Source organism: Chanos chanos, chromosome 10 (assembly GCF_902362185.1).
Source record: "Chanos chanos chromosome 10, fChaCha1.1, whole genome shotgun sequence".
Classification (NCBI taxonomy): Eukaryota; Metazoa; Chordata; class Actinopteri; order Gonorynchiformes; family Chanidae; genus Chanos; species Chanos chanos.
The window spans coordinates 28331156-28345031 of NC_044504.1; the positions used below are offsets into that span (position 1 = coordinate 28331156).

A 13876-nucleotide genomic window follows, 5' to 3' on the forward strand; every position below is an offset into this window, starting at 1 on the left:
TGCAAATGTAGGGGATACATATCACTCCACTGATTTGTTGTGTGGTTTGTTTGCGATTTGGTATCATGTGTTGTTCAGGGGTCAAATATTCATGTCAGTGAGCTTGATTAGTGGGTCAGTAGGTTTTAATTGACTATAAAACTGGATAAATCCACTGGTGTGGTGGATTTTAACTCTTTGTATTTTGTAATAACCCATTTTTTATTAATTGCTCTTAGTAATTCATAAAACTCTCAGCTGTGCTTTGCATTCCTGGCCTCATTAGCCAATTTCAGTAAAACAGCTAATAGAGCATGTTTTTTGTGTTCTGTTGCATCACAACACTGTCTACCCAAAACTAGTGAGATGAACATTTCCCTGTTTGCAACGCCCAGGCTGTAGTAGTCAGCTACACCCTAGTAAATTACAACTTATTTCTCATAGACCCTGGTAAAAGGGTAAACTCCTCTCTCGCAATCGACAGACTTTCTGGACTTGAGTTTAAGTCAACATGAAATAGTAACTGATGATGAAAAAGATACTAGACTTCAGCAGAACGGTGTGGTAATTGTTACGACCCCATCTAAGCTAAGGTGAACATAACTGTGTGGAACTCCCTCCTTAACTTGCCACCAGCGATAACGCAACACCAACAATGACGTTGAGGATTGTTAGTCAGCTTTATTTTTATTATTAATGAAACGCAAAAAACTTCAGAGGTGGGCAAGGCCAAAATAATAAACAAAACACCACTAACCAAGAGGAGAGGGAACCACCTTACCTACCCATAATAATATTAAACAGAAATACAAATAACTTCCCTGCCTCCCTAACCAACATAAACAGGAGAAAACATGAGCAAAATAAAACGGCACCCACCCCCTACCAGTGCTGACTAACAACGAACAGAAAAGTATTTTTAACAACACAACACAACACAACTATTTACAACTATGTACAAGTCACGCTCGATGTGGACACACGAGTCCACATCTTATACTGTGACGGCCTCCGCTCTGTATCTGTGTTGGGTGCAGTTGGGTGTCAGAGAGGTTGATATTGGGCACCTGGATGTTCTGATCTCCAGGTGTATTTAAGCCTAAAGGGAACCGGCGGTTCCCTTCCTCTTCCTTCCTCTCTCTCTCCCTCCTCTTCCTCTCTTGCTTTCCCCTGCCTTCTAACTCTTTTCTGTTTCTCTCTTCCTCAGGCCTCCACACTTTGTTTCATGAGGATTTTTGGTTACTGCATTTCAACACCTCCACACTTCTCTAACACACATCCATACCTTGCCTACACCAGTGATACTGATGACTACCAGTCTAATTGTTAAATAATTGGTGTTTTTTGCTTTGATAATAAATTTGCTTTGTCCTTAATGTGATGTGTGTGGTCTGCCCTTCTTTTTGTCACCTCTTCTGAGCCGAGTCGTGACAATACGCAATAGATTTAAACCAGTGTTTCGTGTGGCTGCAGATGTTTTTGCAGGAGGATGAGCCCAGCTGTGTCTCGCACAGCAGTTGTCTTTTCAAACTTACCTCGCCCATTGTCCAGCCAATGGCGAACTACCAGCAATCTGGAAATGAGGAGGAGGAGGAGGAGGAGGGAGAGAGAGAGAAACAGAGAGAGAAACACCAAAACCAAAACAACAAATACGTTCTAGGATGTAACATAATCAAATTGAGGTCATGTCACTGTGATATTTATGAATCTGTGCACTCACCCACTATATGCACAGGCAGCATATACAAACTGAAGATGTAAAAAGTGATATATTGAGTATAACAGAAGACAATGGCATTGTGAATAGGGATTGCAAATTACAGGTACGCAAATTCCGGTTTCCGGTTCGTACCTGTGCAAGTTTGCTGCCGCTGTTGTGCTGATTATTCGTCACTGCTCTACGGTCTGTCTCTAACATTTACGTTGTGCTGCACTTGTAATCTTGTAATATTTTGTGCTTGTTTTAATCTCGCTCCGTGTCTGCTTCGTTAACGTTACCTATCAACACATTCTTTCTACTGTTTGGCTGCTAGCGTGCTAACACCAGCCTAGCCTTCTTGCTAACCTAATTTACACAGCAATAGTGTGTTGATAGTTCACGTTTACGTTACCTCTCTTTATCTGCCACTATGTCTTGCTCTCTCTGCCTCGCTCTCGTAGAGAAGTTGTCTCTCCTAGAGAGACGTGTCCGTCAGTTAGAACAAGGCAGCGCTAGCCCTAGTTTTATTACCATAGATACGACGGGCACCCCAGATAGCATGAGTTTAGCCTCTGAGCCGAGTAGCGGCTCAGTCTCTCCCATTAGTGCGGTTTCGCCGGCAGTAAAGGAGTTTGTTACGGTCGTGAGTGGCAGGAGGTCACGCCGACACCAGCCGTCATCCGTACGGCCCGACTCACAACCGCTGCCGTTTGTGAATCGCTATGCTACTCTTGTTTCTCCTGCTTGCCGGCCCGGGTCCTCTACCTCCCACGACCGCCCCAAGCCCCGTACCTTAGTTATAGGGGACTCAGTGACCCGAGGGATTAGATTAGCAACGCCAGCGACTGTTACCTGTCTCTCCGGGGCCAGAGCTCCCGACATAGAAGCTAATTTTAGGGTGCTGGCAAACAGGAATAGCCGTATCGATAAGGCACACCACATAGACACTAGCTATGACAATATCGTTATTCATGTCGGCACCAACGATATTAGAATGAGGCAATCTGAAGTCACAAAGGTCAACATAGCTAGGACTTGTGACTTCGCCAGAAAGATGTGTCGGCATCGATTAATTGTCTCTGGCCCTCTACCAGCTAGGGGTAACGACGAAAGATATAGTAGATTATTGCAACTGAATCGCTGGCTGGCGCAGTTTTGTTTAGATCAGGGATTTGATTTTGTAGATAACTGGCCCTCTTTCTGGGGTCGACCTGGCTTGCTTAAAGCGGACGGCCTGCACCCTAATGGGCATGGCGCTGCTGTTTTATCAGGTAACATAGATAGATGTTTGAGTCAGCTATGACATCTTCCACTAGAGCGGGCCAGGTCGCAGGTGATTACAGAACCTGCAAATGAAATCCCCTCAGAGGTTGCTGAGTTCCATGAATCAATGACTCCTCTCCTCCAACCTAAGGCAAAGATTAATTTGACTAGTTATTCATTTAGTGGAGGGGCTTCAGCAGAGACTAGCTACCTCTGTAAGCCTGGTCCTCATTCGGCCTTAGTTGCTCAACATAACTCGCTCTATGGTCATCCCTCTGTCAGCAGCAATTTGGCTTTTGCTATTAGCGTACTCTCACACCCTCGCACACCACTTCGGCCTAGATTTAGACAGCCCATTTCCCACAATAACTTAATTCCAATTCAACTGACCCCCTCTTCCGATTCGACCGTTGTAAGCCCGATAACCCTGAAGTTCGGTTTTATTAATATTAGATCACTCTCCCACAAGGCCTTGCTGGTCAGCGATCTTATTACTGATCATAGCCTTGACATGATGGGTTTGTGTGAAACTTGGTTGAAGCCAGATGTTTATTTTTCTTTAAATGAAGCCTCACCCCCCAATTATTCCTTTTCACATGCTCCTCGAGTAGCGAAGAAAGGTGGGGGTGTAGCTTTAATTTATAACACTGAATTCTCGCCTAGCATCTTTAAAGCACCAAATTTTGCCTCCTTTGAGCTGCTCTCTCTGAAACAATCCTGCTCTACCTCACCCTTCCTCATAGTAGCGATCTATCGGCCCCCTGGGCCCTATAGTCAATTTCTCGATGATTTCGCTGAATTGATCTCTAGCATTGTAACTGCGGTGGATAAAATCCTTATAATGGGGGATTTTAATATCCACATCAATGACAGCTCTGATTCTCTTAATAAAGCATTTACATTTATTTTAGACACTTTTGGCTTCAACCAATACGTCTGCGAGCCCACTCATTCCAGTGGCAACACCTTAGATCTTATTCTAGCCCGCGGCCTAACCGTCTCTCATGTGGTTGTTTCTCCCTATTCCACTGCCTTATCTGACCATTTTCTTGTTACCTTCCAGGTCACGCTCCCCTCTCCTCCTGTAGTCTCTACCGTGGTTCGACGCTGCCGCCGCATTAATGCTTCCACCACTGCCGCGCTCGCTAACCTACTTCCTGCCGCCCTCAGCTCTCTCGATGATCAACAAGGGTCTTTGAACGATCTGACAGATAGTATAAACTGTACCCTCCGCAGTGCTTTAGATACGGTAGCACCATTAACGCTAAAAAATAGGCGTAAACATGCAACACCCTGGTGTAATAACGATACACGTGTATTGAAGCAAGCGTGCAGAAGATTTGAACGAAACTGGCGCGCCACTAAACTGGAGGTCTTCCGCCTCGCCTGGCATGATAGCTTAATAGCCTATAAATGCGCCCTCTCCACGGCCAAATCCGCCTATTACTCAAGAATAATTAATCTCAATAAAAATAACCCGAGATTTCTATTTGATACGGTATCAGAATTGACCCAGAACCACTCCCCTCAATCTAGTTCTATTACCGCATGCGACTTTGTCAATTTTTTCTCACAAAAAATAGACTTAATCCGTTGTGATATTCAAAACAGTCAACAAAATCAATGCGCCAGTATACTCCCCTTCGATGCCCCAGAGCCTAATCAGGATATGCACACTCTAACCCAATTTGAGCCTATCTCCCTAGACGCGCTCTCCAAACTGGTACACTCCGCTAAACCAGCCTCTTCCCTGCTTGATCCCCTACCTCCTAAACTTTACGTAGAACTTTTCTCGATCCTCGGCCCTACAATCCTCAACCTTTTAAATTTGTCAATTAAGTCGGGCGTTCTACCCTCGGCTTTTAAAACAGCCGTGATTAGCCCCCTACTTAAAAGACCTAACCTCGACCCAGAAAGCTTGAATAATTATCGACCAATCTCTAATCTCCCGTTTCTCTCTAAAATACTCGAAAAAATTGTCGCTGCGCAACTCATCGCATATATGTCCTCCAACAGCCTCTTTGAAGTGTTTCAGTCAGGCTTTAGGCGTTTTCATTCCACTGAAACCGCATTAACTAAAGTGACTAATGATGTATTACTAGCCATGGATGCTGGTGATACCTCAATCCTTATTCTTCTCGATCTGAGTGCAGCATTCGACACAGTCGATCACACCATATTGTTAAAGTGCCTTGAAAATCAAATTGGCATCCGTGGCCTGGCTCTCTCCTGGTTAAAATCTTATCTCTCAGAGAGAAAGCAGTGTGTCCACTACAATAATGTGACATCTGAGTATCGAGAGCTCAACTGTGGTGTCCCTCATGGGGCGGTCCTTGGCCCTCTCCTTTTTTCTATCTACATGCTCCCTCTTGGAGACATTATTCCTAGCTATCACATTAATTTCCACTGTTATGCTGATGATACTCAGATCTACTTACCAATCAAGCACAATGACCGCTCTGAACTGGCTAACCTTGAGGCGTGTCTCTGTGCCATTAAAAAATTGGATGTCCTCAAACTTCCTGATGCTTAACGCAGGTAAGACAGAAATGCTAGCCATTGGACCCCCTGCGCACAAGCATCTTTTTAATAATCTTAAATTAAAATTTTACAACTGCATTCTCTCACAAAATTCTACAGCTAAAAACCTTGGTGTGATCTTTGACTCTAGTCTCTCGCTTGTCACTCATAACAAGAATACTACCAAAACGGCCTTTTATCATCTCCGCAATATCGCCAAAATTAGGCCCCTACTATGTTTAGCTGATGCAGAAACCATTGTCCATGCATTTGTCACGTCTCGCCTCGACTATTGTAATGTTCTGTACTCTGGTTTGCCCGCCTCTAGCACCGGAAGTCTTCAGCTTGTCCAGAATGCTGCTGCCAGAATCCTGACCCGAACTAGGAAGTTCGATCACATCACTCCCGTCCTGGCTTCCCTTCACTGGCTCCCAATTCACATGAGGGCTGATGTCTGAAGTCCTCCTATTAACATTTAAAATTCTCCATGGGCTTGCACCGGCCTATCTTTCTGATTTAATTACACTCTATGCCCCCCCCCCCCCCCCCCCCCCCCCCCGCACCCTGTGCTCTCAGGCTGCTAAATTATTAGTAGTTCCAAAAGTTAAAAAGAAGTCTGCTGGCCATTGCGCCTTTGCCTACCGCGCACCCTTTCTCTGGAACAGCCTACCTATAGATATTAAAGAGGCAAACTGTCTTGCTACCTTTAAAACCAAACTTAAGACTCATTTATTCTCCGTGTCGTATGATAGCATAATCTCAAACTAGTCTTCCGGTAAAGCTCAGTCTCTGCTGTAGTCTCTCCTGGCATAGTTTAGCCTAGTAGCTGCCGGCTTAGATACCTCTCATCTTTTCTCTCTCTCCTCCCTCTCCTCTGCTCTTATCTTAACCTGGTCAGTTTCTGTCATTAACCTGCTCTCTTCTCTTTGTGTGAGTAGTCGATGTCTGCGCCTCCTTCCTGGATGTGGCATCTTCCCCTGGCCGGCTGAATGACTTTGTGCCCTGCTGTCCCTGGCCCTGCTCCCCCCACGTGGCCCTGCTCCTCCTGCGCCCTCCTCAGCTACTACTCTTGCAACTTTCAATACAAAATTATCTATAAAATTATTTTTCTTATTTCATCTGTTAAGTGCCGCTACTCCAATAATGCTCTCCTTCCCTCCCTCATCTCCTGCATGGCTGTGGCTCATCTGTTTGAGCATGAGTGTCTGGTTTGAATGTGGCTACTTTCTCTTAGGTGTGCCCCCCCCCACCCTCCATGTCATCCCTCTTCACCATCATCCCGATGGCTGCTACGACTTCGTGTCCTCCTGCGCTGCTACAGCTGTGCAGTCCACCCCAACTGAGCCCCATGCTGTCTTATCATTCCTCATACTACCTACTAGTTGTGTTTTCATTTATTATCACTGTGTTGTTTTGTAAATTGCCCTCTGGGCTGGCACCTACTGCACTCCTGGCTGGCCTAGAAGGGGTCTCCTCTCTTTGTGGTCCTTCTCAAGATTTCTCCTATTTTCCCTAACGTCTGGGTTTTTTGAGGAGTTTTTTCTTGCCCGCTATGAGGATCAAGTGAGGGGGTGCCACCCTGCTCTGTTCTGTTGTAATCCTGTGGGCATGTAAAGCCCTCTGAGACTGTAAACTGTGATATTGGGCTCTAAATAAACTTAAACTTGAAACTTGAACTTGAACATGAATGTTCCACACACAAGGGGCCCCTGACCCCCCTCATTAACAGCCTGAATACATTCACAGAGTCCCGTAAGAATGCTGTCCCTGTTCCAGCCCTCCCTGTTTTCTCACAGTTCTTAAGCTGATCAGACTCGACTGACTTACTGTTCAGAATGGCTGTTCGTCTATTTGAGGGTAAAGACCATGCCTATGTATACTGGAAGTACAGGGTCTCTCCATCAGAGGAGCTCATTGGAAAAATTGTGGAATTCACAGAAAAGAATGTAAGATATCAAACCAACTCATTTTTTTTTGTAGTTGATGAAGTAATGTATGTAGGCTACTAGGTTTTTGCCATTGTATGCTGTTATGCTTGTGTTAGGGCACATAACAGAAAATATAAATGTTGTCTTGATACAGAAATGTGATAATACTTATATTTTGCACTTGTTTTTTTTTTTTTGTTTGTTTGTTTGTTCTAAAGAAAGGGGTGCCCTTTGACCTGGCAGTGGATGTGGGATGTGGGTCTGGTCAAGGCACTCTGCTCCTTGCGCCACATTTCACTCAAGTTGTTGGGACAGACATCAGTCCTGCCCAGTTACAAATGGCCGTGGAGTATGCCAGTGCACCAAATATCTCCTACAGGTCAGCATCATGGGTCAGACTGACGGGAGGAAATCTCTCTATGAAAATCAGTTGGCTCCATTTCCGTCAAAGCAAGCCATTTTGCGTAGCAGATTAATCTTGCTTGTTCATAAGTAATAGCCAGGAGAACTCTCAAGGTTTTTTGACCTCTGAAACTCAAATCATTCTTTGATTATATATTCTGCCCAAAAAAGGCTATAACATGCCTGAATTCTTCATGAAATGGCACAAAGATTATGTGTCTGGTGTAAGTTTTGCACTAATGCTATGCCTTCTTCAAAAAAAGAAATGTTTTTCAATGATCAAAGAGAGTGTCCAGCTGAGGAGCTCCCATTTCTAGATGGCTCAGTGGATCTTCTGACCGCTATGTCAGCATTCCACTGGTTTGACCGTCCTCGATTTCTCCAGGAGGCTCATAGAGTCTTGAAACCTCTGGGATGCCTGGCACTTCTGAACTACACTATGGATATGGAGCTTAGCTATGGGAATTGCTCAGAGGCATTGAATCAAATTTGCAAAGAGGTGTGTGGAAGGAAATACATCTTTGGCAACTTGGGCACACATCAGATTGCATCAAAAAAATACATGCTGATTCAAAGGATGTACTGACACGTAATTAGTTTTCAAGATTTGGAAATGGATGTATCCGTTCACCCAGATATTGACTCAAACTCAGTGGTCGTACTCTAAACCAGTAATGCTTCTCTTAACACCAGTTCATCCTCACACCGGACGCGCTCAATTTGAATGTTGATGAATGAACATAAAGTCACATTCTTATTTTTCATGCCCCAACAGTTTTATGCTGCTCTGTTGCCTTACCGAAACCCATGCCTTGGCCCAAGCTCTCGAGACCTCTACAAACAGGCCTACGACTCTATTGATTATTCAGTCAAAGAATGGTAAGAAAGTGATCATTAAAAGACGCGTGGGACACCCATGTGCGAGTCTTTGTGCTAACAGATGAACTCAAGGGCCATGATTGTTACCTAAAATAACATGAGAAAATGGCAACTGAAAGGGGTTTGTTTTGCTATTTGGGTTTTTTTCGTTGCTTTCGACCAGGCAGGACAGTTTCTGGGTGAGAAAATTGGTCACCTTGTCCAGTTACATTGGTATGGTGGAATCTTTCTCCAGTTATCAGGCCCTGTTGAAGAAGGACCCAGAAAAAGCAAGAACTATCTCACAGGATGTCACTAAGAGGTGAGACCACTCTACAGCCTCTAAACAAGTTCTCTTCCTTTCAGCTGTGACGAATAACTGCTCTAATTTTATTTGTATATTTGAAATAAACATAAAAAAAAAAACACATCTTGTTACTGTTTCTTGAAATTCAGATTGCTGTCAGCAATGGGAGCCTCATCCCCTGAGACAAAGGTTGTCATGGGTGTGAAATATTTTTATTGGCTGGCCTGCAAGTCTTCAGACGACTAATGTTTTTCAGCTGTGTCCCAGGTGAGATCAGAATAATCAATGGATAATCTGATCCAAACTGATTTAAAGGTCAAAACAGACTTTGTGTACTGTGGATTAATTATAAACATTTAATATAATCCATTTAGTGTCTCATATGGTGAAGTTTTACTTTTATCTGTTGTTTAACATTATTATAGTGCATATAGAATATAAAATAATAAAAGTCCCTAAAATATTCTTCTACCACATTTCTATTACTGCTTTTACTTTTTGATTGGGAGAATTAACGGAGCATTAGTTTGAAAATGTTCTAATTAACTTTGCAAAGGATTTCATACCTCCTCGTTTTTAAGAAACTTTTTCCCCACTTTTGTTGCAGTGCAGTTATGAGCTAAGCTTTTTTTCCCCTCTCTCTTGGCAGCCCCATTAGTTGAAATATTACATTTGATTCCAAAAATACTTCACTGCTTAGCTTTTGTAATGAAGTGTGACTTAATTAGACGAACTTTTCTTTTTACCCATATTCTCAAGGGGTTCGCAAAACCTAGCAAACCATTTTAATGACATTCAAAGCACCAAGCCAGAGCTGAATATAACTCAACTCTTTTCCGGAGGATTCCCCTACCAGTGAAATCTGCCATGTCCTACATACACCAATTTGAAGTCTTTGCTTTTTTTCCGTTGAATTTACTATCTTAACACCTTAAATCTGGCGGTGATGCACTTTATCGTTGACCTTTACTCTGGGATATCTGGGTTGTCCATCCAAAGGCCACAAGGAGAATGATGAATTACAAGCTGTTGCTAATTGTTGGGGAAGTGTGTTTTCATCTGTGAGTCACAGGCACGCAGGCACAGAGCTCTAACCATCTCATTTTTCACCCAGACAGATATTGATTCCATACCACAGGTCTCAAAGCTGACCCAGGGGATTCAGGACCACAGTACCTGCTTGCTGGAGCATTTTCCTTGCTTTGGTATTCTCATTAAAAAATGTGAGCTGTACAATAAATGTGGGCTTTTTTTTCACAAATGTTCAGCTTATGTACTGTGGCAAGAAGGTGTATGGAGAAGCAGTGGAGAGCAGGGTTGGGGTTTGATAAGGTTTGTGTGACGCACAAGTTAATAAACATTGAGAAGAGTGCATAAATAAGTGGATCAATTGAAGAAAATCAACACGTTGTTGTAATTATAGAGGAGATTTGAATTATTCAAAGCCTTTTTTACTTTTATCTGGGCACTCCGGTTCCCAAGTTGGCCCAATAATTTTGAGCAAATACTTATTTTTCCTTCGGTCATAAATTTCTGATCAAAGCTCTAACAACCAATGTCCACTAGAGGGCAGTATTAGACAGGGCTACGTGCTACACACGTCACATTGTGAATACTATACCAACTCGTTCATCAGTTCAGTCGTGGTCTCCCTATGCCCAGAGCTGATTGTTTCAGTAATGAAGGGGTCCCCGCTGGTCCCCGATACTCGATGGTAACTCCTATGGTAAAGAAAGCTATGGACTGCTGACCATTTTAAGTATTTGCATGATGAGGAGTTGGGTTGGAACTTTGTAATGCCTGCTTACGTGTCACCCTTCGCCCAATGAAGTTTGTAAATAGCGGCATGTTTTCATTCATACATTTTTCAAACTTTCTAAATAGACTTCACAGCTTGTTAATAAGGTGTTATAAAATGTAAATGAATCACCATCGTTTGGCACAGTTACTCATTTTCAAGACGACCACACCAGTGAAGACTTCATGTGTACAAAGTACCTTAATACAGTATAGATCGGTGTAACAGTGATGAGCTGAAATCGAGCGCGAAACGTGCTCAGGCGGCCATGGCTCGCGGGTGCAATTTGAGTCTGCCCCGTCTCTCGTCACTTGAGGCCCAGCCATTCTATGACTGCTAAGATGACAAAGACTGAAATAGACTACACTAGCTAGAACCAGAAGAGACTGGTTGATGGGTTTGTATTTTTAAACAGGATTTATACACCTGCTCACAGATCAGCCACTTTCAATATGTTTGATGGAGTTGTTTGATGCAGCATATCTGGACACATTTCTGTAGTCAAGTGTGTTTTCTAAGTTATGTATAAGTTGTGAACTAAATATTTTCACGTATGATGTAATCTTTGTGTGAAGGTGTAGGCTACATTGTTGCACTTGTAAGATGAGAGATTACCTGGGGAATTATCTTGTTTCTGGTCATGAGAGACAGCCAGAAACAACATGCTCTCTCTCTCTCTCTCTCTCTCTCTTTCTCTCTCTCTCTGTCTCTCTCTCTCTCTCTCACTCTGTGTCCATCTTTTTGTGTATGTGCGTTTATCCTTCAACTGAGAAACATAAAATTGCTCAGATGACATCACAGAATGTATTTCAAACAAGTACATATGTCCTGATATTTGAAACTAACATGTGTTGTGGGTATCACATGTAAAGTGAGATGTCTCAATTGACTTCTCCACTGTGTATTTTATTACTGCGTGTGAAGACACAGTGTTTTTATGACCATTGTTTTTATGCTCACAGTAACACAGCCCATGACAAAGCTGTAGATTTTTTTAAAATATTATCTGCGCTGTAGAAATTTACTGTAGAAATAGTTGATCTAATTTTATTTGGTAGTGAGAGAACGAGAATAATTTTGTCAAAGACACACTGAAAAGGGTTTGTCACTAACGATTATGAATAAATGACTGTATGAGTTACATTTCTATCAGACACGACATTCCAGCTAGTGTCTGTTTATGCTGCCAGACTGAAATGCTGACCTCTGTGAAAGAGTAGCTGTTGCTCTAATTTGGGATAACTGTGGAAATGGAGAGTCAATGCCTATGGCTACCATTACAAGGTAGCTATATTAATTGTTTGTAAAACAGTTTTACACTGACTAGATGACCAAAAGGCCAGAGCTACTCAGAGGCAAAAATGTTGAAACCTCTTTATCTGCATTCAGGATATCATCCATTCAAAGTACAGATGAAACAGCACCAACTTCCCCTTGACTTATAAGAGTTTCAAAGGTAAGACTTTTCTAAATGTAATGCTGAAGAGATACATAGTTGGAAGAAAAATAAGATAGTAATGTTTTGATTTTTAGAGGATTCTACAAATCAGCTAAAAAGGAAGATACAGATACTTCTTGTACTACTAAAGAAAACTGCATTTACTGTAACGTAAACTCCACAATGAAGCGCATGAACATGGTTATATAGCTAGAGCAGGAGTCACAGAGGCCCAGCTTTCCCACGGTTCCTCTGTTAGTGTTGTTCATTTGGCCTGTTTCCTCTTGATTGAGATCTGATTCATGTATCTGTGCTCTCTGCCGGGGCAGGCTCTCCTCAGACAATGCTGGGTGACTCAGAACTCTTGGTTTTTCATTTCCCCACAACCAGGTCAGTCTGTAGGTGTCTGTCTGGGCTCTGCACATTATCTCTCGTCGTCATCGTGATCTTCCACAGCTTCTTGGGATATCTGCCAAAGAAAGGACACAGTAATACCAAACAACCCGTAGAATGTCCTTGTATATGCAAAACCGATCTTTTTCATCCACCTTTAAGTACTGATACAATATTATGGCTTGCTCCACACATTTAGCCCAATTATGCACCCACATGACTTTATGGTGGCAAATGTTTTACATGCCTTTACAAAACACCTGTCATAATGTTGAGCTGTGCCAGTGACTCAGGTAACCTGGCTCCTTATGTTTATAATAATAGTGTGTACTGCTACCGCTATCTGTTTTCTGTTGGTGACTGAAGTTATACATGAAATTATGTGTGATCTGGATGTCTCTTCTTGACATCACAGTACATTTGTGTTATACTTATTGATTCTTTTTAATTCTATGTCACTTTAAATGCACAGTTGCACTTTCATGTGATATCTGTTTGTCTGTTACTGCACTCTAATTATGCATGTTAGAGTTCATTCATTCATTCAGCCATTTACAAAGCCGTTTATCCTAATTAGGGTTGCAGGGTGCTGGAGCCTATCTCAGTGCTCATTGGGTGAAAGGCGGGGAAACACCCAGGACAGGTCACCAGTCACAGACAGGGCAGACACAGAAAAACACACTCACACACACATTCACACCTAGGGGCGAGTGCAAGGCACACTTGGTGTGGGAGGAAACCGGAGCTCCCAGACGAAACCCATGCAGACACGGGGAGAACATGCAAACTCCACACAGACACAAACTCCACTGCGCCACTGTGCGCCCTCATGTTAGAGTTATTGTAGAGTAATGTTCTCTGTAGTCTGTGTTGAGGCTCAGCCACACCAAAAAGAAATACCTCGTACAGAAACGTACCTGGTGAATTAAGCCGATATTCTATTCTATTCTATTCTATTCTATTCTATTCTATTCTATTACTCTTGAATGAGAGCAGACTGAAATGACAGATTTTGCTGAAAACATATGTTTCCTAAACCCAACTAATTTAATAATCAGGCAATTCTTTTGGAGTGTAGCCCAGTGATTCAGAAACAACATTCAGGAGTGGGATGTTTCTTCCTCTGTTGGAGATCCTTGGAGCCTTTTAAGTGGTGAATTATGTATTTGAATCACGAGAACAGGGTAAAGGGGTTATCAGCCCTTAGAAAAAGAACTGCTAATCTGGGCTAAATGACCAAGAAATGTGCGAGAGCACGTCATGCACAAACGCACGTCTGCAGAGACATCAC

At 42.8% G+C, this 13876-nt stretch overlaps 1 protein-coding gene across 1 annotated transcript; it reads left to right on the forward strand.

The window, feature by feature from the left end:
• Positions 1–7130: 7130 nt before the first annotated feature.
• LOC115823094 (putative methyltransferase DDB_G0268948) lies at positions 7131–10153 on the forward strand. Its single transcript, XM_030787103.1, has 7 exons — positions 7131–7407; positions 7608–7768; positions 8077–8290; positions 8567–8670; positions 8834–8971; positions 9106–9223; positions 10071–10153. The coding sequence occupies exons 1-6, from the start codon at positions 7297–7299 to the stop codon at positions 9200–9202; spliced, it is 825 nt and encodes a 274-aa protein (XP_030642963.1). The 5' UTR covers positions 7131–7296; the 3' UTR covers positions 9203–9223; positions 10071–10153.
• Positions 10154–13876: the final 3723 nt, after the last annotated feature.